Genomic DNA, 26,892 nt, shown 5'->3' on the forward strand with positions numbered 1-26,892 from the left:
CCTCGCATACATTATTTCACATACTTTTCCTGTAACTTCACATAAATTAGAAGAGAAAAATGCAAATTTTGCACACCCCACACCTGACACATTTGGGCTGTAATTTCGCCAACAGACTGCGGTCTCCATGAAACGTGAGAGAGTTGAACCACAATTATCTGTGAAAGGATGTGCTTGCCATCATTGGCTATCCTGGCTCTTACCGAGAATGGGACAACGCAGAGGGTCCATTAACAAAACTAACTTGATTTCACCTCAGACTTTTAAACTATATGAACCAACACAATGCATTTCCCAAATGTATCTCACCACCCTTAAAATATATACGGCTTCCCCTTCATTCACAGTGAAGGCACAGACACAATTATTTCTTAGTTACATCAGATGTAGCGTCTTGTCTTGCGAAGCTTCTCATTTGCCCAGTCACAATGATTAAATATATATCTCTGTATAGATATCACCAATCAAACTCACATCTGTTCAACTTACATAAGAAACAAAGACAGCTCATTTTGTAGAATTTTAAAATGTTAAAAAATACAGTACACAACAAATACAGAGGCCTAGCACATTGTGCATTTCCCATCACACAATGTCAGCCCATTACAGCATCCTACGATGTATACAAAATCGGTGCATAAAGCATACACAATAATTGTGGAGAAAATGTAGCAGCAGACTGGAAATGGGAAGCTGTGTACATCACCAGAGCTCTGTGTGCCAACTCCTGTGGCTGGAGACCAGCCCTAGCAATCTGGGTATTGGTGCCAGCATAACACCAGAGAAACTATTTATGATGTATGCTTTAATACCTACCGATGATTTATGCTTTGGTTTCAAAAGGAATCTGTGACTAATTGTTGCTGACAGTCTGAGAGCCTCTCACTAATTCATTAACTAATTTAACAAACAATATCTCTTTGTGAATCAGGCTCATTGTATCTTTTGGTCATTTTAGTAAGCCTGGGATTAATGCCAGGGGAAATTGAAAGGAAATGATTAAAAGAGTCAATAATAGTTCTGAACTGCAGCACTTTTTTAAGGTTCCCGTTCATAAGGCCACTAGAAGTCAACTCTCAGGGTAAAAGTTTGCACAGCATATAATAGTAAATAAAAAGTATAACACACAATAAAACGAAACATTCCTAACAATTAGAATTTGCTCTTTGTAGCATCGCCCACATCTTGAGTTTACAATTTTGAAATTCAGTGAGGATCAGTCAGTGCTGGCATATCATCTCTCGCCTGAACTATTATTGGGTATGGTTGGACTTTAATTGAATAATAGTGAAGGCTACTTTCAAGACAAAACTGCTCATACTTGACAAAATGCAACAGGCAAAACAACATTTCCAAGACTTGGATTAATGAAAATAGTTAATTGATAATGGTCATGCTCTCCATTCAAGGACAAATACTAGAACTAGGGACAGCATGTGCCTCCAGTGAAATGGAGAGGTACTTCAGAAGGATTTTGGTGGAGGTAAGGAGAACATCATCCAACAAGGTAGGATATTTGAATCTAGCTCCCTCTTCAAACCTTGCACTGTAGATGTAACTATAACCCAAATTAGAGATTAGCGAACATAGAGAATTTTCACAGTAGAGATGTAAGATTGTGTGTTTTAGAACCCAGGACAAAGCTGAGCTTATATATGAGAAACGCATATCAATATTTTCCGAGCTCATGGGAAATTGCCAAAGAGCTCTCACACACCTAAACACTACATTACCCTAGATCATTTATTTTACATTCACTTATACTTTTTTTTTTATTACTCAAATGTGGTTACCTCTCAAACACACTATGGTGACTATACAACTTTCTACTTCTTACTGTGCTTTTTTCTACACTCCACATAGGTACCAAACATGTAGGATTGGTGACATATTGTTATAGTCTCGCTGTAATCCTCCCTTATCCAATAGTAGTTTCTTTTTTTATCCAGTATTTCTTTTCCAGATACCCCTCATTTAACATTCATATTATTTATTATTTTTTCATATATATTAATGCCTGTTTCTTTCCTTATAACTTACTATCCACATGGGCCTCTCACTACCTTGTTTGATGGTCTTGATGCTACTGTCACGTATTGTCCCTTCTTCATTTCCTAATTTTCAATGTTTTTATTGATTGTTTCTATTTTTATCCTTGGAATTTTCATCCTATTGGTTAATACATATTTATGATTTGTTTGTGGATTTAAATGTTCAAATTATCATTGAATCGAACTACAGAAAGATTAAACATTTAATTCTGAAATATTGTAAAGAAAAGTTAATGTTTGTGTTTTCGAATAACCCTACTTAAAATATCTACAACTACAGGCACAAAACACTTACAATCAGACCTCATTTACAAATAAAATACTTACTACAGACTTGTCCCATACGATACTCATTCTTTCTTCGATTCCGTTGACTCCCTCTGGAATTAAAGTGAAGTTGTCTTTTCCTATGGCTTTCTGTGCTGTACTATAAGAACAATGCGCACTGCCTGTCACCTGTAGGTCACCGCTGAAAAAAATTAAAACATGCTGCTTTTTTAAATAATCAAACTCACGATACAGGTTTTAAACAATATCACATTGCTGTTTTGGGCATCTGCTAGAAAGTGGGTTATTAGTAGTTTTAAATATGCATCTACCACTTGCAATAAAGCCACTAACACGGTCTAGGGCTCAGAATAGGTCTCAGTAAATTATTCCCCTGCTCAACCCTGGGTGGCTTGGCTTTGAGCAGGCAGGCTTAACTTAGGAGATAGGTATGTAAAGCATTAAATAACACCAATTCAGTGAATAATTAAGACACAACACACAAGAAAATGCCACACCAATTTATAACAAAAGGGAATATTTTTATCTTTAAAATGACACCAAAACGACAAAACTCCAATGTAGGAAACCGGAGATATGAATTTTTGAAAGCTGGTCTGGGACATCTGGTCGCGCTTGACAGGGATAAAGACAAACGTTCAAGTCAACTGTAATGGAGCCCTGCACGGATACACTGCGTGGGAGGCCCTGTTCAAAATGTTACCTTCTGACTTAGAAACATTTCTAGATCTTTCATCGCCAGGGTCTCTCGATGGTCTTCAACAGTCCAGATTCAGTGAGGGTTTGGAGGCTTAACTTTCAGGGACCTCTCATTAAACTCTGGAAGTTGGACCTCCATAGCTCTTCAGCAGGACAAACCTGGAATCCAGGCCGAGTAGCGGTTGAAGGTGGTCGGCTTGGCTCTCGCAGTTGAGTCGGTCACCTTATGGAGCTTATTTTCCAAAGTTGCTCCAAACTTCTGGAACTTGTTTCTGAAATTTCTCTTGAGGGTCCAAAGTGTCCAAAACACAATCCCAGGTTCTGGAATCTCCAAGATGCGACCACTATTACCAAAATGCACCTGGACAAAACCGTTACAAATCCACAAGACGCATTCCAGGCAGCGGTATCTTGGTGGTGATGTTCCAGGTGACCTCTGTTAGCCTGTAGCTTACAGGGAGTCCACTCTTTAATCCTTTAGAAGCAAGGTACATCCACAGGGCTGTAGTTTCAGACTGTGCATCATGTGCAGTCAGCCAGGTGGTGCAAATCAAGGTTCCAGCATGGCAATCCTTATTCTCTTAGTTTCAAGCATCAGATCTGAGAGGCTCTGCACCTCTCACATATTCATTCAGTGTTTTCTAGGATCAAGCAGGAGGGCGCGCTTGTCCAATGAGGTGCAAGGCAACACCCCAGAGCAAGACCACCTTCTCCAAAGTGTGGCATAATCCTCTCCCAGAAAACACTATTCCTCCAAAATTCAACATGGCTGAAATCTCAGCAGAGCATGAAGAGCTAACTAAACCAATTCTCAGTATGGCTAATTTCCATAGCTCTTCACCCCCTAACAACTGCAGATTCCTTCCTTAAGCCGCCCATTTGGCTGGGTCAGAGGGGATGGGGGTATATGGACCTGGCATTCCCTGTCCTATTCCTTCTTTGAAGCTTCATACTTTATGACTACTCCCCCCTGCTCTGGCATTCCTGTGTAGCAGAACTCTCGCCAACAGACCTCTCCCTGGGTGAGCCACTTATCACTTCATCAAGGCAGCCTGGCTAATCTTGTTCACTCTGACCAATCAGGGAGTAATGCAGAATGGGTGAATTTTAGTTTACAGACAAGAAAGCCTTATAACTTCTTTTCTGTATAATTTCTGATACATTCAACAATAGCATATTGTTGGATGTATCAATACCATTCTCCTAAGTCCTTGAATAATACGTATCTAATTCCTAGCAATATTTATGTGTTCATGAACCATTTCAATGTTATCCTGTGTGGCTGGGGATCTACAATGGGGTAAATGAAAAGTGCAATTTCTCCAACACCAAGGCATATAAAATGTCTTTTATAAGGGCCCTGCTTATAGTTACATGCCCTGATGCCCCTGGGACACCTAGGGGAGACCGTGGGGGTATGAAAATGCATACATATTGTGGATTATCACTTAAGTGCCCCTACCACCAAAGTCGAGTTTGCAGTGAATTTACTTTAAAACACAGTGCTGCAACACAGGGCTGCTTTTAAAATGACCTCAGGTGCTCAGCAGTGCACACATAAAAGTGCATAAAGGGCTGCTGGCCTCCAAACTGCCATGCCCTATTATAAACTAGGGATTTATAGGTAGTTTAAATCCTCCTGCTCTATTATCTACTACGGACTTATAGGGTAGGTCATGCCAACTGTGCACGTACCCTAATATATAGTGTACCATAATGCACGTGGATGTTCTCACATGTGTTTTCAACATAGCACTGGCCCTGGGCCTGGTTAGACAGGGGCAGGCAGTCAATTGCCACCAGTACCAGTCAGCAAAAAATGGGGGTGCACAGTGCACACAGCATTTTATATATTCTTAGAGTATATGGGTATCAGTGGCATTATGCTGCCTAATGACATAATTAAAGTTGCATCAAATCAATTAGTGTTAAAGGCATAAATAATGTATGCCGCTTTTCTTGATACATTCACAGTTTTCAAATTTTGCATAATATCATATGTGTGGCAATGAGGTAAGAGACGATTTTGGCAACTTTTTATGAATCATGCAAATAGCACTTAGGTACAGCAGAAGGTTAGATAAGCCAGTGGGAATTATCATTAATATGATATAAACTGTTTAAAAGCCAAACACTTATCTGTCAGGTGTGCTAACTCAATGGATTAAAGCATTCACTGCAGGTATCTACGTTTGACCTTCTGGTCACAAGTTCTAATTGTGAAGGTCTACACAACCTTTTATACTTCTGAGGCCAATAAAATGAGTACTGGTCAGTTGGATAACAATAAACACCCATCCATCATTTACCACTAGTATCTAGAAAACCCCTCCTGGCAAATGTGAGCTCTACAAAGACACTTGTTTGTGTTATTACATGTGCAATACCTGGCCCAAATACTAGTGATAAGCCTAATATATATATTTTTTTATTTTACAGAGTTTTATGTAGCGCGAACATGACCCGAATCGGGTATCAGAGCGCTTTACATAGCACCAGTTGCATTACATGAGGACACATTAATTATTATTTTTTGGTTAGGCACGGGAAGATTAAGTGATTTGCCCAGAATCACAGGATGTTCAGCGTCATTGCCGAGACTCAAACCCAGTTCCCCAGATTCAAGGTCGACCGCCCTAGCCATTAGGCCAACTCCTCTCCCTCTAATATATAGTAAATTCCGCAGTTAGCACCATTTTGTTAATTACTGAAGTGCCAACAAGGTGGAAAAGGCAGAGCTGATGCTTTGTAAATTAAGCCTCAACAATGTCAGATTCTCACACTGCTAGGCTCCATAAAATGTAGTCCACCTGGAGGGATACACGTCAATTAACAAAGACAAATGTGTTGCCTTTGGTTTGCTATCATCCTTGGAAGCAGAAAGATGTTACTGTCCCTCTGAACAGATCAGATTCTGTTGAATATTCTACTGGAGAAGCTCCCAAATATTGTGTTTATGAATGGATGGCTTATAAATAAATGGAAAGTTAAAGTGAGTATCCTGTGTCTTTCACAGAGCTAACATATACAATTGTGTTCTTTCTAACAGAAAAGGAAAAGTTTCCTTATTCTATATGCAACGTTAGTTGAGTGTTAGATATTTTATGTAGGTTTATTTGGTGTTCCCTGTCAAGATCAATCATTATCAAAGCATGAGTTAGCTTTCAATCCTCTTGTGAACATAAATGAATAATTATTAATGGTTGTTTTGTTCTATAACTTCACTTTGAAAATGTGGAAAACACTACAATTGTGAGGGCAATAAATGTGATCAGTGTTCCTAATGAAACATTATGACCAATAGGTATCAGAGTCCCTGATAAGATGGTATGGCTTAAATGGGAGATGCTGATATATTTTTCATTCTGCAAAATATCCTCCTCAACAAGAAAAGTTCATCATAGAAATTAACAGTGATGTTTTCAAGTAAGAATCTGTAATACTTAAAGGGAAATGTGAGCATAGATTTGTAGATCCACAGGAAGCAGGCACATGGTATGCAATAGTCCTTGTGTCATTAGTGCCCTGGGAAGAGTGTGAAGTAATGTAAAACGTGTGATTACATGAAATTTGTCCTGGCGCTATAATACAGAAAACCAAGAAGACTCAGGCATTAGGGTGAAGCTGGAAAAAGAGCCAAGTGTTTAGTGCTTTACAAAAAGACTGGCGTTTGACATGGGCTTGCAGTAAATTGAGTAAGGAGTTAAAGATTTTAGCAGATAGGAAGGAAAATGACAGCCTTCCACCTTCACGTGACAAAAGCTGGGAATAACAAAAAGATGAGAGATAGATGGTGTTAGACCTGGCATTCTTGGCGTGGTTTTCCCCCTAACTTTTTGCCTTCAGACCTTCTGTTTTTGCGGATTACGTTTTTGCTGGTCTCAGGACTCTGCACACTTTACCACTACTATTCAGGTCTAAAGTACTTACCAGTTCATGTTTGGTGTCTCTGGAACTGGAATTTCTATTGTGAAGATGGATTGTAAATTACAATTTTGAAAATTCCATTTTTAAAAAGTTGCCATTTTCTTGCCTTAGCCATTTGTTGCCTGCAGCCTGTCTCTGAGCCACATGACTGGTTGTAATTGGCAGTTGGGCTTTGTGCATTCCTCCTAGACAGCCACACACAATGGGGAGCCTAGGTATGACTGGATGGGCCATCACTGGTAGGATGGAAGGGAGAAGCTAGACCCAGACTCCCTTACACCTGAATAGGCTATGTCCTGTCTCCACACAAAGGGCTGCATCCCCCCTGCAGTTAGTCTGCAGGCAGGGCCAGGAAGGCAGGACATCTGCGCACTTCAAGGGCATGCCTCTAGAGGCTTCTTCCTACTTTAAAGGCACAACTGGGTATAAACACTGGACCTCAGATACCAACTTTTCAGTACACTTCTGGACTTGTGTATACTCTTTCAGGAAGAAGGACTGCTGTGCTTCTACAAGTACTGCCACTCTGCTGGACTGCTGCTTCGAAGGAACTGCTGCCCTGCTGTGCTGACCTGCTGCCTGTTGCCTGCTTCCCTCTTGCCTGGGTGAGAAGGACAGGACCTACATCTGCTAAACGCAGAGTGACTCCAAGGCTAGTTGGCTAGCCTCCTGATCTTTAGCCCCTGGACATTACAGGCTTCTAACAACCCTGCACCTAGACTGTGCCATCTGTGAGTATACCCTGCCAAGTTATCCACCCCAGTTCTGGACCCTTGGAAGTGGGCTTCAGGTGCTCTGCCAGCCTCTGTGGATCCAGCGGAACCGATGCATCTCCTCTGGTACGTGGTACAACCCTTGAGCCGAACTGCTGCATCTCTGCTGCTGCTTGGATTGAACCCGTCACAAAGACCCGTATTGCCACCGTAGCCCACATCGCCTTTGGATCCGCCACTGCACGACACATCCTCAACACAGGCCCTCTCATCTCTATTCAATGGCAGCCTCGACGATGGCGCCAAACTCCACATCGTAGCCTTGCATAGCCTCAGAACTGATGCATTGTCCAACTGGGTGCTGCATCCCAGATGCCGGACTTTGCATCGCAAGCCCCATCGACAGGATCCTCGACAACAACGCAGGCTCTTGCCTTGCCGCATCTCGGACCCATGCATTGCTTTGTGCACAACACATCTTCGACAAGGATCCTTAAACGCTCCGCAAACCAGGATTTAAGGTACTGCATACAGTGGGCCTAGCTGGATCCCTGCAGCTGGCCCACACCCGATCACCGTCGGCCTAAATTTGCAAGTTTGTCCTGGTCCAGCGCAACCAGATATCCACAGTTGGTGGTTTGTGCTTTTTGGCAGAATTTTGACGCGTGTGAACATGACCATAATTCTGATAGACAATGTACATATCTCAATATACCCTGATTATACATAAGACATGCAATGAACAAGTGCCTCTTATCAAGCCATTAAAACCCAGCTCCGAGTGGCTGGTCTTGTTTTATTCATAAAAGAAAGTCATATCTTTCTAACTTGGTGTGGGATCCTTTTTGTGTGGTGTTTTCATTTTATTACTGTTTAGACATTTGCACAAATACTTTACACATCACCTCTAAATTAGGCCTGACTGCTCCATGCCAAGCTACCAGAGGATTGAGCACAGGTTAAATTAGGACTGGCTTGTGCCACACCCAGCCAAGGATTCTGGTTGCTGTGTGACCAGAGCTCACCCCCCAGTTAACCAACAACTCAATTTCACATGGAAATAGAGAGGAACAAATTGGTAGCCACAAAACATGATGCAGAGAGATTTGAAAATGATTCTAACAATCACTCATAGCCAATGTAGGATTTTCAGCACCTCAGAAGAAAATGAATGGGTATGAAGACTGAGGATGAGGGCAACTTCCTCATTTTGAATGTGTTAAACCCAGGAGATGAAAAGTTGGGGGAACCTAGAACCAAAGAGTTATAGTAATCAAGGAGGCTAAGTATAGCTGCTTGAACTACTAGCCATCTATAGTAGGAGGAAAGATGGGGCCGAATTTTATGCAAAAGTTTCAGAAACAGAAAGAAGTTTCAAGAGAGATAATTCACATGAGACAATAATGACGATATTGGTCAAGAAGAAAACCCAGATTCTAATCCTGGGATACCGAAACTAGGCCTACTTGATTGTGGTTAGGTGCAGAGCCAAAGCCCTTGTCAGGAGGCCACTGCAGCTTGCATCACCCATCGCTGCTGCTAGTGACGGTGCCAACACAGTTACTAACCATCTCACACCTTCAAGTGTGACAATCCAGAATATTTCAGGCCCCTTAGCCTATAAGAACAGACAGCTTAGGTAGCAGGTATTGGTCGTTTTATATGTATATTGAATCAATAAACAACTGTTGTTGTGCTCACTTCTAAACTGAAAAGACAGCACCACCTTGTGACAGACTGTCATAAGTGCTGGTGTTGTCATTTAAATACTCGTCAGGGCCGTTTCTACCATTAGGCAAGACTAGGCTGCCGCCTAGGGCGGCAAAAGGGGGAGGGCGGCAAAAAACATGAGTTTGGGAATATCTAATGCATTAATTCTTCTAGCCTGATTGACAGGGGGAGAGAGTGATGGTAGTAAAAGGGAGGGGCGGCATTTTTCAATTCTTGCCTAAGGCGGCAAAACACCTAGAAACGGCCCTGATACTCGTACTGAGCACCGGAAAACAACAGCTCAAATTAAGCACTGGTTAGGTTAGGTGTAGGCCTGCGGAGACTTGTAACCAAAGACAATTAGAATTTCATAATTGTCAGTGTTGAATTTGAGAGAGTTAACTCTCCTCAAATCAACCACACTGACCAAGAGCTGACAACTTTGCAAGCTCTGAATGGAATCATTGTCATCCTGTAATAAAAGGATCTGTGTGTTATAAATGTAACACTTGAACCTGAAGACAAGGAGCAAATGGCCTATGGGCAAAGGGGTAAACATATAATGAAAAAAGAATAGGGCTTAAAGATAAGTCCTAAACAACTCCATGGGAGAGAGGTTTAAACTCAAATAGTGCCATGTACACTGCTTGGGACTCAAGGGAAAGATAGGACGTGATTCAGGCTAAGGCCTTGCCTTTGATTCCCACCTCTGCAAGCCAATCTAGTATGATATGGTGAGAAACTGTATCAAATGTGTCATACAAGTCCAGCAGGACCAAATCTGACGATTTCACTTGGTCGGCCAACAACAGGAGGTCAAAACAAACTCAAGCCAGTCTCTGTGCTATGTACGAAGACTGAAACCCAGACTGTGCTGAGTCTAGAACATTATTAGTTTCAAGAAAGGGTGAAATTTGTATGTTGAGAGCTTTTTGGCGGAGTTTGATGGGAAAAAGTAACAGAGAGACAAAAGTGCTAAGGATCACAGGCTCAGCAGTGGGCTTTTACAAGTGAGGATGACTAGGGTAAGCCATCAAGCATCATGTATTTACTTTATTTATTTATGTTTTTATAAGGCATGTCTATGATTCCAAAGGAGTCTCTTGGTTCTATGTCAGTCAGTCAGTCAAAGCTTTTATTTCGGTAAAATACCATAAAAAGACATAAATACATAAATACTTTAAAAAACATGATTAAATCACAATGTATAGAGTGAAATCCATTAAAACATTAAGACAGTTCTATAGGACAAGCACAGTAAAAACAAGATCTATTCCACGAAACGGGAGAAAAGTTAAGATTGATCCAGGGCCAGTGATATACACATATACCTCAAAGAACTAAGATGATGATATATGTAGTACTGAATCAGGGGGCTGAGTAGCAGAAGACAAAAATTTGGACCTAGCAAACCACATTGAGAGGAGGAATTTGGCCATTGCAAACACTACCAAAGGGGTGGTGTCATATTTCAGAATTCTAAGCACCTCCTTGTAGTCCCTAAGGCCCCTAGACTTGCATAGCTGGATGATCCATTTTTTCCGTGCAATAGTGTATAAGGGGCAAAAGAGAACAACATGCAACTCTGATTCGCGAATATCAGAGCATAGGGGGCAAGAGCTAACGGGGTTTACAACGTTAGACCATCTATGGGTAAAATCTCTCAGTGGAAGGGAACCGTGTCTAAGCTGTATGTAGAGTTTCTTAGCCAGAGGAGGTTGGATCACGTCTAAGAAGACTTCAAATAGGGGACTACACTTAATATCCAGAAAAGTATCAGTGAGCCTACCCAGGGAGGACTGGAGTAGGATACCCTTCCTAAAAGATTTCAAAACCTCCCTCAATGAGTTCTTCGAAAATGTACGGCACGACACTTCCGGGGCAGACCATAGATTCCCCATCCCAATTAGGTTGCAAAGGTTCTTTATGTGGGCAAGCCAGGGGATCTTATCCGAATTACCCCTTGCCAAAATGTCACCGAGATCGAGCCTATAGCTTTCCAGCTCGGGCGTTGACCAAAGACGCCTCCAGAACTGAAGAGGACGATTCAGGGCAATCTCTTCTATGGGAATCAAACCTAAATCCCATCTCAGAGGGATTAATGGGGTGCTGACAGGTAGTTTCAGCAAACTCCTGATAAAGGAATTCTCAATAGATGAGAGGGAGGCGGGGGTGGAGTATCCCCATAATTCAGCACCATAAAGTGCTCCTCCTCTGGCTTGTGATTTATAGATTTCCAACGGGGGGCCCAGAGGTTTGCACGAAGAGTTGTTAAACACCTTCAGGATACCCCCCACTGATTGGGCTAGTCTCAAATTTGCCTTTGCCAAATGGGAACCCCAGTTCATTTTGTCATTAAGGGTCACCCCCAAATAGTCAAACGTGGCGACCCTATCCAGCTCAACCTCTCCCAGTTTGGGGTGGGGGCAATTAAGCGAATTAGAACCAAACACCATAAATTTGGTCTTAGAGAGGTTCAGTTCCAAATCCCTGATTTTGCAAAAAGAGCAGAAGGCCTCTAATGTACGCTGTATGCCCATGTGAGATTGAGATAGCAAGAGCGTATCATCAGCGAACATCAGGGCCGGGACCTTACGACCCGCCAAAACAGGGGAGTCCAGGTTAGCGGAGCGCAGAAGATACTCTATCAGCCCATTGATAAAGAGGGAGAAAAGGGTGGGGGCCAGGACACAGCCCTGCCTCACACCCTTCTCTACCGGAAATGGCCTAGAAAGTTCCCCGTCTCTCCCATATCTCACCCTTGCATAGGTGCCTAGGTGGAGTCGTTTGAATAGGTGGCAAAGATAGGGGGGGGCACCCATCTCTAGCAAAATGGCCCAGAGTTTTTTCCTTTGCACCATATCAAAAGCGGACCGAAGGTCCACAAAGATCAGATACAAATTACCGGCGCCCATGCTGACTGTTTTCCAATAGATCAAAAGTAATCTAAATAGTTGATCAATAGTAGAAACCTTAGCTCGGAATCCCGCCTGTAGGGAGGTTAGAACATGTTGATCCTCCATCCAGAACTGCAGTCTGGATAATAGGACTCGAGCAAACAGCTTCTGAAGTACATCAATCAGGCTTATGGGGCGGTAGTTGGCTGGGTCCAATGGGGAAGATTTTTTGTGGATGGGAATGATTTCTGCACCCAACCAAGTGTCCGGGATTCTATGGCCCTGCAAAATAGCATTAAAATATACACATATATAAGGTGCCCAAATTTTTACATCACTTCGGTAGAGATCACCGGGGATCTTGTCGAGCCCCGGAGCTTTCCCTGCCGAAAGGGAATTGAGGGCCAATTCAATCTCTGGGAGGGAAAAGAGGCTAGACTCAATTTCTGCCTGGCTCAACAAGTCCATTGCAGTATCAATCTGTGTGAGGCCTACATCGTTACTAACCGAAGGGTTACTGGCCGAGAAGAGGGGTTGGAAATGGGCGAGCCAGACCTCCTCACTAAGATTAGGAAGTAATGCTGGGGTACTGGCTACCGAGCCCGATCGAACAATGTTCCAGAACGCCCTCGAGTCACGGTCTGCTAGAGCTTGGAGTAAATTTTGCCACCTTAGATCCTCCCACTCGGCTTTAGCTTCCCTGATCAGGTCTTTATAGGTGGCCCTGGCTGCCCGGATACTGGACAGGGTACCCTCTTTTACTTCTACTAGCAGGGCAGACTTAGCCCGCCTGCAGGTACCATTGAACCAGCGCTCGGGCCTAAGAGGCCTTGATTTTGAGGCCGTGGGGTTATAGAAAAAACTGGCCAAACTACCAAGGAGATCCATATGGATAGTCTGGAGTTCGGAAAAACGGGACTGCGGAATATCCCCAGCGGGACTCAGAAGATGGAAGACTGCTTCCAGGGAGCAGGTCACGGCACTATATACATCAGCCAGCTTTAGATCATCAGACGCCACCCTTTCCCACCTGATCCGTCTGCCTCCTGCCACTAGGACCAAATTCTCACTTTGTAATGGAGATTGGGGCCTAGAAGATTCACTACCACCTAGATTGTTAATCAATTCCAGAGACAGTAGGTTGTGATCGCTGTCGGCCCGTGGGATGATAGAAAAAGAGGCCAAATGGCCCCAGAATTCTACGTTCACCAAAACATAATCGATGGACGAACAGCTCCCAGCTCTGTTATAGGTGAAGGACCCCGGGACGTCCGGGCAGAGTCTACCATTGCAGGCCCGCAAGGAGTGTGCAATGGTAAGCCTATTAATCTCGAGGGCAAGGGGGGAGAGACGTTTAGCCGGGTGGGAAATAAGATCAGGGATTAGATAGATTTCGTCCACCTCACAGGAGGGGGAAGGGATCCCTGGAAGGGGTTCGAAGTGGCAATTAAGATCAGCTCCAATTAGTTTATGGGACGCCTGTGGTAGAGAGTGTAGAACATTTTCCAGGGCGCCCAGGATCGACAAACCTAACTGGACCGGCTGTGGGCGCAAGTACACATTTATAACTGCTAGTGAGTAGCTAGCGGGAAAGGTTAGTAGGAGGCATAGAATATCAGGGGACTTTGAATCCAATGGCTTTACTGAGCACCCCAGGTGAGTTGCAACCCAAACAACTAGCCCCCCTGAGGGTCTCCCTCGCAACCCCTGAACTGCTGGGGCTGCAAAAGATGCATAACCCACCCTCCGTGGTATAGACCGCAGCCAGGTTTCTTGAAATATACAGATGTCATATTTGTCCATTAACTCTCCCCACTCGGGATCAGAGAGTTTGGACTCTAAACCGGCCACGTTCCAGGACCCAACTAATGGTTTCCGGTGAGGTATACAGAGTGAGCTGTCAACCGGAGGGATGGGAAAGGGGGGGCTGTGGGAAGCTGAATGCACAGGGGGGTTCGGCCCTAGAGAACCCACCAGAGCGCTGGGGGACAGAGACGATGGAGAGGGGGGCCCAGGGCCACTCACCGATCCCGGGGCAACCAGGGGCACCATCGTCCATGTATCATAAACATCCTCATCCTGGCTCCCCCCCACGGGCATAAGCTCTCCCTTACAAGGACTCGGATGTAGTGGTCAATCCACCGCATTTAGTGCACCATAGCGGTTTTCAACCGGGATGTTAAAGTGCAAATTGTGTGGGGCCTGGTGGAAATAAGGTAAATCAGCTGAGACCAAAGTGTTGGAGATGGAATAGAAGTACCCCAAATGGAATGCCTCAATAGCACCCCTTCTGTAGTGCCCTCCCTGCATCAAAATGTGATCTACTACTCTGGGGTCCCTAAAATTAATCAGGACGCAGTCCCCCCCTATGTCTTTTGAGCGGGTCCCTAGCCAGTTAACCCTCCGAACGTGAAGGATCTCCCCTCTCCCTACTCCCTTTAATGGTCTATTTTTAGACAGCCAGTGGATGACTTTATTTTTTAGTTCAAGATAGGATTCCCCCCTTCCATTCATAACCGAAGGAACTCCTGTAAGGACGATCACATAAGGAGCTGCCTCCGGGGGAAGCTGGACCAGAAGATGAGGATCCTCCAAGCTCCGGAGGGGTCGGTCCCCCCCCTCAGGTAGGCGGGAACCGACCCCGTCTGTATTCCGGGAAACTAAGTCCCTGCAGTGAGTTGGCTGCTCATGTGTTGGAACGACGATAGGGACTCGGGGCACAGTCAGGGACAAATGAGGACCAGCGTTGTGTGAGGGGGCAGTTGTATGCACCATAGAGGGCTGGCCCGGATCCGTGTGCACCTGCATCGGGGAAAAAGGTGGCTCAAATTGGGGGATAGAATTAGTTAGATTTACTTTGGAACTAGCACCCTCCGAACTGCCCGAATTGGCCTTAGGGTCCTGGGTAGGCTGCTTCTTCCCAAATCCTTTGGAGTTAACTAAGGAAACCAACCTGTCAATTTTAGATGACAGGGATTTAGCCAGAAGGTTTAGAGATTGGTCTATGTGTGACTGGAGCTCAATTAATAGGGTAGTCGCCCAGGTCGGAGGGATAGAAGTAGGGGGGTGATGATGGATCGGGGCCGAAGGGGGAGAGCTATCTGGAGCAGGGGCTGATAAGAGTCTCCTTTTTCTCAATTTCTGTTTTTTTTGTTTTTTCCTTGGCTTAACCTGTTTTGTAGGGGCCACAATAGACACAAAGGAAGATGTTGATAACCCTTCTTCCACTAGAGCTGGCTCATCTATTTGGGCCTGAGCGCACGGTAGTTGTGTGAATGAGGGCAGCATAGAAGACATAGCATCAGGATCCACCTGGTATGATGAAAAATCAGACAATCCATCTAGAGGGGGGGCCATATTGAATGCCGGTGTAATCGACAGCCGTTTTTCTGTATTTTCAATGGCTGAAGCCACCACCCCGATTGTCTTTTGCAGCATCTTGTCTATTGCTGTAAGACTAGGGATCTGAGAAGTAGAGTTCGCTAGCTGTCTGGTCATCGGACGACTAGCTGTAGGTTTGGAGTGCTTCCCCATGATTCTAGTGTGTCCACAACACAAGCAATGAAAAACTTATGGCACAAATCAGTAAAAACCAACAGTAAAAAGGAAGACACTCTAAACCAAAAAGAATGACTGACTATAATGAGTAAAATGAAATAGCCAAAAGAGTTCAAACACTACTGATCCGAGGAGGAAAGCTTAGAGGGGCGGCCCTGCCCGGCCTCCTCCGGCCCCGGACGGCCACAGACGGTCCCGCCCTTGTCCCGGGCTTCTCCCGGCGCCGCCCGCGCGCGGTCCCGCGACGCGGTGGTTCGCAGTGTTTTTCAAGCGCCTCCCGGCGCGAAAGAGCAGTGGGCGTGTTCGGGTTCCGCTTCCCGTGGCGCCGCTAAGGATCCTGGGGATGGTAGTCCCCCTCCGTGCAGCGTCCGCGTTGGTAATGGCGGGAGCAGGAGGGAAACAGACAGCAGCAGTCCGGAAGACACTCCGGCAGAATCTCCCCTCGTCTCCAAACCAGGTAGGAACACCGCCCGCTCTGTCAGTGGTTCGCAGTGTTTTTCAAGCGCCTCCCAGCGCGAAAGAGCAGTGGGCGTGTTCGGGTTCCGCTTCCCGTGGCGCCGCTAAGGATCCTGGGGATGGTAGTCCCCCTCCGTGCAGCGTCCGCGTTGGTAATGGCGGGAGCAGGAGGGAAACAGACAGCAGCAGTCCAGAAGACACTCCGGCAGAATCTCCCCTCGTCTCCAAACCAGGTAGGAACACCGTTCTATGTAGATTTGAAAAATGGGACTGCTTAGGCTTAGTAGCATGGTCTTGGAATGCTCTGCTGCCTCATTTTTTTGTAATGGAAATGGGTACCTTGAATTTGACTTTGTCGGGGGATCTAAGGTTCCTGAGCAGGTTTGTATTTTAAAATTTGCTTGGAAGGAATTTGGCAACAGATCTGTGATACAATTTAAATATCATACAAGATATTTTTAAGAAACGCAATTTCTTCACAGGCAGCCAGTGAATTTGTTGGAAGTAGCGGGAGACCAAATCACATCTTTCTAAAGTTAAATAACAATATCAAACTCAATAGGGCATTTTGACTTTTTTTTGGAGACGGTTGATAAAATTGAATGTCATATGTAAGGAGGCAGAGCAAGATAGTCTAAACAAAAGGGGACAAAAGCATTCGCCCCCATTTATTATAAGGGTAGAATGTGTCATAATATTTGCAATTGTTGAAAACAAGTTTGGGTGGCCTTACTGATCTGTTGGTCCTAACTCTGCTCTCATTCTAGTATTACTTAGGAGGCTATAAAAGATGAAACTCGGTTCTGGCAATCTCCTAATTGGCTCGGCCACAGAGAGTTGTGCCAACAATTGACTTTGTTGAATACGGCAAGATATCAGATTGGGCTGGCTTCGGTTTAAAGTAGTTTTGTTTCATCCAATCGGAAATTTGTTCTCAGAATGGTAGGCAGTCCTGTAGTAGAATTATATGCGTCATAACTTAGATTGATGGTAATTTGGGTGTCGCCAGTGTACAAATAAACAGTTACATTCAACTGATGGAAGAGTTTGGTGAGTGGCTAGACATAAATGTTGAATAACAAAGGTGGATAATGAGGATACCCACAGGACATACAACTGTAGGGGATGAAGAGAAAGGGTCCATTTTAATAGAAAAGATTCTAGCCACGAGAAAGCTTTACTGTTTTACTGGCAGAGTTTAAGGGGTTGGACCAGAATTTTGGAGTAGAATTTGATTGTCAATAGTTTCAAACGTGGCAGATAAGTCCAGGAGTATTACAACTATTGAACTTCTGCTGTCCACCATCGTTCTGAAATCATTGATCACGGAAGCTTCAACAGGTTTAGTTCCAAAGGCAGGGCAAAACAATGCTTGAGTGGTCTAATAAATGATAAAAACGTATTACACTAGGTCAACGTAGCCAGATCATGGGCAGCAGGAAATCCAAAGGAGACCCTGAGGATACTAAGGACAATAATTTCAGAAGGTCTAGATTAGGCAAAGAGGCAAACTCATTAAGACGGGGAAGAGTAACTGCCCAGGACCCAGAGGGGCACAGAAGTTGTTCAATTGAAAATTAGAATGCCAGTTCCCATGATCACAAGGGGATATGGGAGGGGATTTCCTGAGAAGAAGATGGGTTGATACATTGAGGCTGCAGGGATTCAATGGATTGCCTGTCTGAATGGAAGAATGATCAGGGAAGGAGTCACAGATCTTGTTGATTTTCTCAGCAAAATAGTTTGACAGTTTATTACAAAAGTAGGAAAGCTCTAAAATAGAGGCTGTGCATTCTGAAGAATAGAGGAAATGTACAACAATAAAGACTGATCTGTGTTAATCGTGGGCAATGACAATTTACGCCTCATATTAATTAGCTTTCATATTGAGAATAAGATTTTAATAAGCTCTCTGTGCAGACCTAAAATCTTTCATGCTAGCAGAGGAGCAGTCTAGTCTGCTTCTGTATTGAAGTTTTTTGCAGTTATGTTCAGCCTCTTTTAAGGTGCATGCAACGTATATTCTGTCGACAAAGTTCACAATAAATAAGAGAGAAGAGTGCAGATATGCTGTGAATGTGATTTAATATTTGGATTTTGAGACTTATATTTTTGCATTCCATTCATGTTTAGTGAATACATATTTATATGTATGAGTAAATGTGTGTTTCTCTGTTTTATGCATCCGTAACAAAAGCCAAATCTCTATATACTCTTACGAAGGTAAGGTCTCTTAAACAATATTAGATACCCAGTTATCTAACTACCGAAACACCATAATCTTCTAAGCGACTTCCAAAACTTCTGCTAATACCAGGGGATGACATTTTCCCTGATGAGCTTAAGGAAGAAGTGGTTCAACAATCTGAACCTGGGTCAATACTATCTCCTAGATGACTCTATGAATTTCGATGTGATCGAACATAACAATCCTTGAGATCCATATTAGAGTAATAGTTATCAAATGTTTGATGTGTTGATTTTGTTTGAAGCAGCTTAAATTGGTCACTTTCTTATCTACCCTGACCACCATTATTAGTCTCACTAAGGTCATCATTGTCGCCAACCATCTTAAGTGAATCTACAGTGCCCCATCCACTATATTGAAAATCACAAAATAGGGTACCACGTGTAGCCTGTTTATGCTCACATAAAAAGTATAATAAGAAACAATCCTTGGAACCGCAAGGCATCTTTAGACTGCATTACTTAAGTCCAATGCAAGATAAATTAGAAATTAATATCTTGAAGTGTGTTCAAAACTGACGGCCTCCATGGGTTCCTTGACTTACCTGTATCAAAAAGTGTGTGACCAGGAACTCTACTAACTCCAGAACAAAGAGTTGGCACCCAAGTACAATCTTCTTGTGTCAAAGCTCGTTTTTTCAAACCAGAGACATCGGTTCACATCCAAAATTCACAACTGCACTGAAAATCGCTAAAACAAATGTCACACATGTTCACTTATCTCTAATAATTAAATTAGTTTTTATGCATTCATTAGCCCATAATCTCTTTTGCACATCAAATAACAACCTAAACCAAAGAAGAACAATTCTTAGAAAAGTGAAGAATAATACCATGCCAAGAGGGAGTTCAGATGATCGGCTGTGGTGGGATCAGGACTGAGAGGTGGTGATGTCACAAAAGCTGCTGCCTTGGCCCAGTTTTTGCTCCAATAATGTGTTCCATCTGTTCCAAGGCTTGCAGTTATAGGTTCTCCAAAAACCAATGCACCTTAAGGTGATGACATACAGGTTTGTCAGTTTTCCAGTGTTACATAAATCAATAGCTTCTTTAGAACTGTGTTCTGAATTAGACATCTATAAAAAACTGAAGCACAGATGATATCTTGGGATCTAGAGACACAGAAATAGTTTTTTTTGATGCAACGCCTTCATAACTCAATTTTTCATGTTGAACAAAATAGAAGTTTAAGCATTCAGATACTCTGTGCTGATGACTGAGGGCAGAAGGTGTAAAACACCTATTTTCATCACACACCAACTGCATTATAATTATTGCACAATATCAATGTGGCATTCATCATTCGTAATAACATTACAGTCTGCAGTCTATCTGGTGTCGACAAGAACCTTGCGGTTCTGTGGGATAGAAGAGAATGCGTTTTGTAGATGGGTCTCATTCCCTACGTGCACTGCATAGGTTTGTGGATGGATGTAGGAGAATCATAGTTTTGCGTGGAATTCATCAGTCGGAGTAAAGTCTCCACAAAGCATTTCCAAAAGAATTCATAATTCAAGGATGCAGGAACCACCCTTTTGCAATTGTGCACCGTTAAAAATGTTTGTAATTGTATTCTGGTGAAAAACTGTGACAACTCCATGAGGTCTGGCAGCACACTAATTGAATATTTCTGCAAGATATTCAAATGAACTAATCAAACAATTGTTAGTCAAGGCTATTTATTCAAGTTTCCAAGGTCCCGAGGATGAAGTACTTGCATCTCAAACTGGAAACACATAATAGCTGCCAACCCCAAGTTCACTTCCCATGTTCTTCTCTTTTCATTTGCAATATTGTTCCTCCAGACTAGGTTAAGGCGTAATGTTGTCAAGGGCAAGCGTTGGGTAGTCTGATGAGAATATGGGGAACTTGTGGGGAAGGAGAAAATTCACAGAACGTTTTCTATGAGTAGTTGTTTGTGCCTTGCTTCTGTCTTAGGTGTATATTACTCTGACTTCCCCGGTATAATTGACAAGCATGTTCTATGGATAATTGTGTCTAACTCATAGCATAGATGTAACTTACTCGTGAATTTCCAGGACTAAATTACGCTGACACATATGATTCACAAAGCCTTTTTGAGTAAATGTGTCTTACACTGAGTGAGAGAAGGAGAAGATAGAGGGGCAGTAGGATTATGCAGAAGATCAGTTGGTCAAGGGGACTGTAGAAAAATAGTGAGGGAAATTGTTAGGTGGGATGTACGCTAGAGAGGCAAGAAGTGGGTAGGAGAGGAGTGTATGGGCTGGAGGAAAAAGGGTGCTCAGATGATATTTATTTATGCATACACATATTTATTTACTTATTTGTTCATAGATTTTGCTTTTTTTTATTTTTTTTTATTTCGAATTGAAGTTCAGGCTGAGAGAGCAGGATGTCCACAGTTCGTCGGCCATTTGAACGGTGCCGAGGCAGAATATCGAGTAAAAAATAATAAATTGCACAAATATCGTGTCAAAATTATCGTGGGTCAGGAATAGTGACAGACAAATTCTCGTGTTCAAGAATATCGATTTAAGGTAAGTAATATCGGTTTAAAAAAGTATTTAACATCGTTTGCAAAAATACAGTCATTAAAAATATCGATTTTTGATAAATTTTATGTATTTTAGTATATATTTTATATGTGTGTAATGTATGTTTTTTTGTAGGAGAATTGTTTGTATGTTTATTATATGTGTTAAAATTTTAGTAGTTATTAATGTTTTTTTATTGGAATTTTGCTTTTTTAGTTCTGTAGCGGGTTGTGGGTTTATAGGGGAATAGAGTGAGAAAACATTTAATTATATACAATTTATTGAATATTTTTAGTAGTTATTATTATTTTTTATTTGTATTTTGTGTTTTTAGTTCTGTACCGGGTTGTGGGTTTATAGAGGAATAGGGTGGGAAGTAATCTAATTATATTACATTTAATGAATAATTGTTATTTATTAATATTTGTTTAATTGAGATGTTATAGTTTTAAATGTGTAAAGTAATTTATTATTAATTATTTGATAATTAGTTGGTAATTAATTGTAATTAATTAATTGGCAATTAATGATGGTAATTGTGTAATTAATTTTAGGTGTTTGTTGTAGTGTTTATAGGTGAAAATGATGGGACGGTTGGGAAGTAATTTATTTTTAATTGATTACTTAATAATTAGTTGTTAATTAATTATAATTAATTAATTAGTAATTAATAAAATTAATTAGTAATTAATGATGGTAATTATGTAATTAAGTTCAGGTGTGTGTTGTCGTGTTTATAGGTGTACATGGTGGGAAGGGTGGGAAGTAATTTATTTTTTATTGATGAATTATTAATTAGTTGTTAATTAATTTAAATTAATTAATTAGTAATTAATTATGGTAATTGTGTAGTTAATTTTAGGTGTGTGTTGTGGATATTATAGTGTTAAAGAATGTGTACTCAATGAATGTTTATTATATTTTATATTAATAATATGTTGAAAATTCATTATTATGTTAATTGTGGAAATACATTTAAATATAAATGTTGAATTCTTTTTTTATTGGTGTGGTGTTATAGGGTAGGAAATAAAATTTATACATTTATGTTTTAAATAATTTGTTTGTTAATTTTGGCTCCTTTTAAATAAATATTGTTTATAAATGTATTTATTAATTTATTTTATATAATATTTGAACCTTTTTGTTATATGTAGTTAATATTGCAATATGTGTTCTTTTTATATGTTGTATATATTTAATCTTATATTTTTTAAATATTCTTTATTTATTTTTAAGATTATTTAATTGTTTTCAATTGCTCAAATGTTGTTAGTAATTTTTGTTTCTCTGTTATCCAATACTTTCCATACTGTTGCACTCACTGGAGTTGGAATAGTAATGTTTATTCCTCCCCTATCCAGCACTTTCCCTACTGTTGTACTCATTGGAGTGGGAATAGTAATTTTCACCCCTTCGCTATCCAGCACTTACCCTACTGTTGCACTCACTGGAGTGTGAATAGTAATTTTTACACCTCCGCTACCCAAAACTTTCCCTAAAGTTGCACTCACTGGAGTGGGAATAGTAATTTTTACCCCTCCTCTATCCAGCACCTTCCCTACTGTTGAACTCACTGGAGTGGGAATAGTAATTTTTACCCTCCTCCATTCAGCACTTTCCCTACTGTTGCACTCACTAGAGTGGGAATAGTAATTTTTACCCATCCGCTATCTAGTACTCTCCCTACTGTTGCACTCACTGGAGTGGGAATAGTAATTTCTACAAATAAAACACACTTGCCCTGGTGTATAACTGAGGATGGGAACTAGAGGCACAGGGCACTAGGAGCTAACCAGCCTCCAACACGAAATTTGAACACAAATGGGGCTGCTCCTAGTCGAGTGATCTATAGGTGTATAGAGATGCGAGATTGGTGGGGGCATCTCACAAAAAGTGAAGGACTGGCCTCACACACCACCTGGTGTCATGCTTCATCATAGGACGTCTTCACCCTCTAATATCTCGGTTTGATAGAGGGCGCGCATACACCTGACGACAGGGATGCACTTCTAAACTAAGTGGGGGCCCGTGGGTAGTGAAAGTGATCTAAAAACCATTACAGTCGTCATAAAGATCAGTTTTATTTAATTGGACAACTGTATGGTATTAAAAGAAGTGAGCGGTGACTGGGGAACTAATTATCCCTTCACCATGGTGTTTGTGTTCAACATGTTTCTGCTCAATGTCCCATGCGGGTACGTAGCATTCATCAGGACCATGTATCTAATGGGGCTCCGTCTTTATAATTAAATAATGAAATAAAGGACAACCACTATATGGGGTATGTATTGTGCTATCCCCACTGGTATAGGACTCCAAATCTAGCCTGTAAAAAAAACAGAAAACAAACACAGACATGATACTGCTGGTTGTTTTGCAAGTAGCCATACATCACCACACTACTTTTATCGCGCGTGGTGGTTTAAGGTGCATGACACGTGTCACTCATACGTGTGTGCACTTCTTAACAAAGTGCAAGAGAGTGTCTCTCATGACTTACCCTAGGACTTTAACCTACTTTCTCCATAGGAGGTCGTGGGGGAAGGCCCCTGTATTCATATTCTGGGAAAGTGGGAGAGAAAACAAAAGGACCTGATGATACTTAATCAGGTTCACATATAAAGATGCAGGTATATATATTTTTTTAAAACATTAATAAGGCATGTTTCTAGAGTAGGTAGAGGCACTACCTACATCAGGGCATTACACACTCACCCCCATTCACACCAGCATTCACACTCTTACTGTCTCTCGGTGCGCCTTCCGCCTTATAGCCTAGTAGTGTCCGCTTCGCCTCCCCGTCGATAAATGGAAGCGGATTTTGTGGGACCTTATATAGTTCTCCTGCATGTTTAATTGGTGCCAATTGAGGTGTATTGGTAGCACCTGAGTGGGATCCGGCGTCCCCATAGGTTGGTGCCTGATTGCCTGGTTTTGGGCGTTTTTACCGGAGGTGAGTGGTAGCGGCTTCCTTCCATGGCTGCGCGCGCCCTCTAGATCAGTTCCCCAGTTTATGGGCGTGGTCGGGGCAGAGTCGCGGTACTGCCGTATGGCGTTAGATGAGCGTCAAAGACACTGCGCAAAGTCAGGCATTGCCTGGACTTTTGCTGGACTGAACGGGTCGGGAGACTCGTTCTACTGTGTGTAAGAGGTTCCAAAACATGGACTGACTTAGACACCGTCAGGCTTTTAATCATTACGGACTTCCTGCTCGGCATTAAAAAAAGAGCTATTCCCTGTGCCATTACTGTTGATTTAACGCGGCTAGTGTGCAACAAGTATTCCATTGAAGGCCACGTGTATAGGCGAGATATCCCAGCCCCTAAGTAGTATACAGAATTATACCTCCAATGCTGGTGGGTCTATGGGGCTCATAGTTAACCCTGATGGCGGTTGGAGGGGGTAGAGGTTGGTGTAGTTCTCCTGTTGTTATTACTTGTTTATTGGTCAAGTGTGCCACTACGTTACTATAACTGTTCTATTTGAAGTTGGTGCTCCGGGGTGAAGGCATAGCGTGCAAAGTTTCGGTGTACAATGTTGGCATTAATTACCATACGTTGTAACAGTTCTAGTCAATTAGAGTGGGGTTGTTCATGCACAGTGTGGGCATTGTAACAGTATTTGGTGTTTGGCCTGCTTAATTCATCACCCTATCAAAGGTGTGTGTTGTGGCCATGAGTGCCCTGGGTTTCTCAGACTTGTGCGTTATGACATGGTGCAGATATCGACACCTATTAAATTAATTAAGATTTCCTCGAAATGCATCATAAGGATGAAGCTATTGTGCCATCTGCAGCCATGGGATTTCATCATTTAGGCCAATGTTCCATGTGCGTAAGCAGTACACTCAACGTTGTTCACTGACATGCAGGCTTATGGGGATGTCCGTTTTTTGTTTTCTCATCACTTCCAGCACTACTCATTGTAGATCTGATTCATTATGGTTGAGGTCTAAGAAGTGTTTCGTTAATCTAGTATTTGACTTTTTGCACCGGATGGTGTTTCGGTGCTCGTTGATTCGTGTCTTCACTTTCCTTGTGGTCAAACCCACTTATCTGAGGTTGCATGGGCATTTTAAGAGGTAGATTAAACTTTCGGTATTGCAGTTGCTGAAGTCCTTCAGCTTCCATAGGTTGTTTGTGCCGATGTCCACCTCTTTTGTAGTGATGGTCAGTGCGCATGATACGCAATTCCCACGTGGGAAGTGGCCTGAGGGTTTTGGTTAACACCAGAGTGTGGTTTGAAATCCATCACCATAGTGCTCAATTTTAGAGTGTACCAAATCATCACGGAGATTTCTCTCCTCTTGAAGGCAAAGAGGGGAAGTTCCCACTGTCTCTGTCCGCTATTCAAAATTGTCAATTTTTTCTTTAGAATATTCTGAACCCTGTTTGATACAGGAGTATATGTTGTTAAGCATACCATCCTCTCAGGTTTTTCTTTGGGTGTAGTGTCCAGCAGTGCTTCCCGATTTTTATTTCTAGCCCTTTTCTTGGCTTTTCTGATCATTTTCTTTAGGTAGTGTCTTTCCACAAGATTGGTTTCCAAATGTTCTGCCTGTTCCTTGAACACTTCTAAGTCAGAGCAGTTTCTCCGGATCCTGAGGAATTGTCCCACTGGCAGATTTTGACACAGTGCCCTAGGATGATAGCTTTCATATAGCAATAAGCTATTCCTATCAGTAGGTTTGATATGAACTTTTGTGGCGATCCCTTCATTCATCAGAGTGATATCCAGGTCCAGGAAGATTGCGTGTTTTTTTTAATAGTGTGAGTGAAGTTAAGATGTTTGTCTTTACTATTAACCCACTGGACAAAAGCTGAAGCTTCTTCTGGTGTCTCGTGCCATACGCTGAAAATATCATCTATGTAACGCTTCCAGGTCTTCAGTTGTGGAGCAAAGGGGTTGTTTGGATTGAAGATGTGATCTTCTTCAAATTGATGAACATACAGGCACGCCATGCTCGGGGCGAAGGTGCTGCCCATGAACTTGCCCTTGATCTGATGGTACAGGACCTCCTCAAACTCTCATTTTTTTTCGGTTAGTGCCATCTCTGCACACTCCATAATAAAATGTCTTGGGGTCATGTAAGTCCAGTCTTGATTCAATAGGATTTGTTCGACAACTGCTAGAGTGCGTCTTGGGGGATGCTCGTGTAGAGCACTTCGATGTCCATAGTTATGAAGAGATCCTCATCAATGTTGACTTCCAAATCTCGCAGATGGTATAGGATGTCCTTCGTGTCTTTGAGGTAAGAGGGAGATTTTTGCAAATTGGTCTTAGGAACTAGTCACAAAATTGCGACAATGGTTCCAGTGCTGAGCCAATACCCGACAATATGGGCCTCCCTGGTGGGGGCATCCTATTTTTGTGAATTTTGGGTAGGGCGTAGAACCTTGGTGTCCTTGGGTCGGTGTTTATGAGGAATTCCGCCTCGTGTGTGGTAATCCAGTCATTCGCCATACCTTCATTGGCCATTCTTCAAATTTTGTTCATTATCCATGTAGTGGGGTCGCTTCGGTGTACCTCATAGCTGGTTGTGTCTGATAGCAGGCAAAGGCATTCATCTTTGTACATAGTGTAGCTCATTAGCACAATAGCACCACCTTTGTCCGCTGGTTTTATCATTAACTCATGGTTGTTCTTGAGTTTTTGGAGTGCTGTTCTTTCTCCTCTAGTCGGGTTCTGGAACGACCTCCCATGGAGAAAGTAGGTTAAAGTCCTAGGGTAAGTCATGAGAAACACTCTCTCGCAGTTCGGTAAGAAGCGCACACACGTATGAGTGACACGTGTCATGCACCTTAAACCACCACTCGCGATACAAATA

The 26,892-nt window shown here is 42.4% G+C and overlaps 1 protein-coding gene across 2 annotated transcripts in view; it reads right to left on the reverse strand.

Moving 5' to 3' along the window:
- Nucleotides 1-26,892, reverse strand: part of CRMP1 (collapsin response mediator protein 1) — a 207,313-nt gene that overhangs the window by 37,404 nt on the left and 143,017 nt on the right. For both annotated transcript variants that reach the window (XM_085642439.1, XM_085642440.1), the window contains exons 9-10: nt 19,380-19,536; nt 2,379-2,520 (exon numbers count right to left, since the gene is read on the reverse strand). In XM_085642439.1, coding sequence (XP_085498565.1) covers nt 2,379-2,520; nt 19,380-19,536 — 299 coding nt within the window. The remainder of the gene's footprint in view (nt 1-2,378; nt 2,521-19,379; nt 19,537-26,892) is intronic.

The sequence above is a fragment of the Triturus cristatus genome, chromosome 2_2 (genome assembly GCF_964204655.1).
Source record: "Triturus cristatus chromosome 2_2, aTriCri1.1, whole genome shotgun sequence".
Taxonomy (NCBI): Eukaryota; Metazoa; Chordata; class Amphibia; order Caudata; family Salamandridae; genus Triturus; species Triturus cristatus.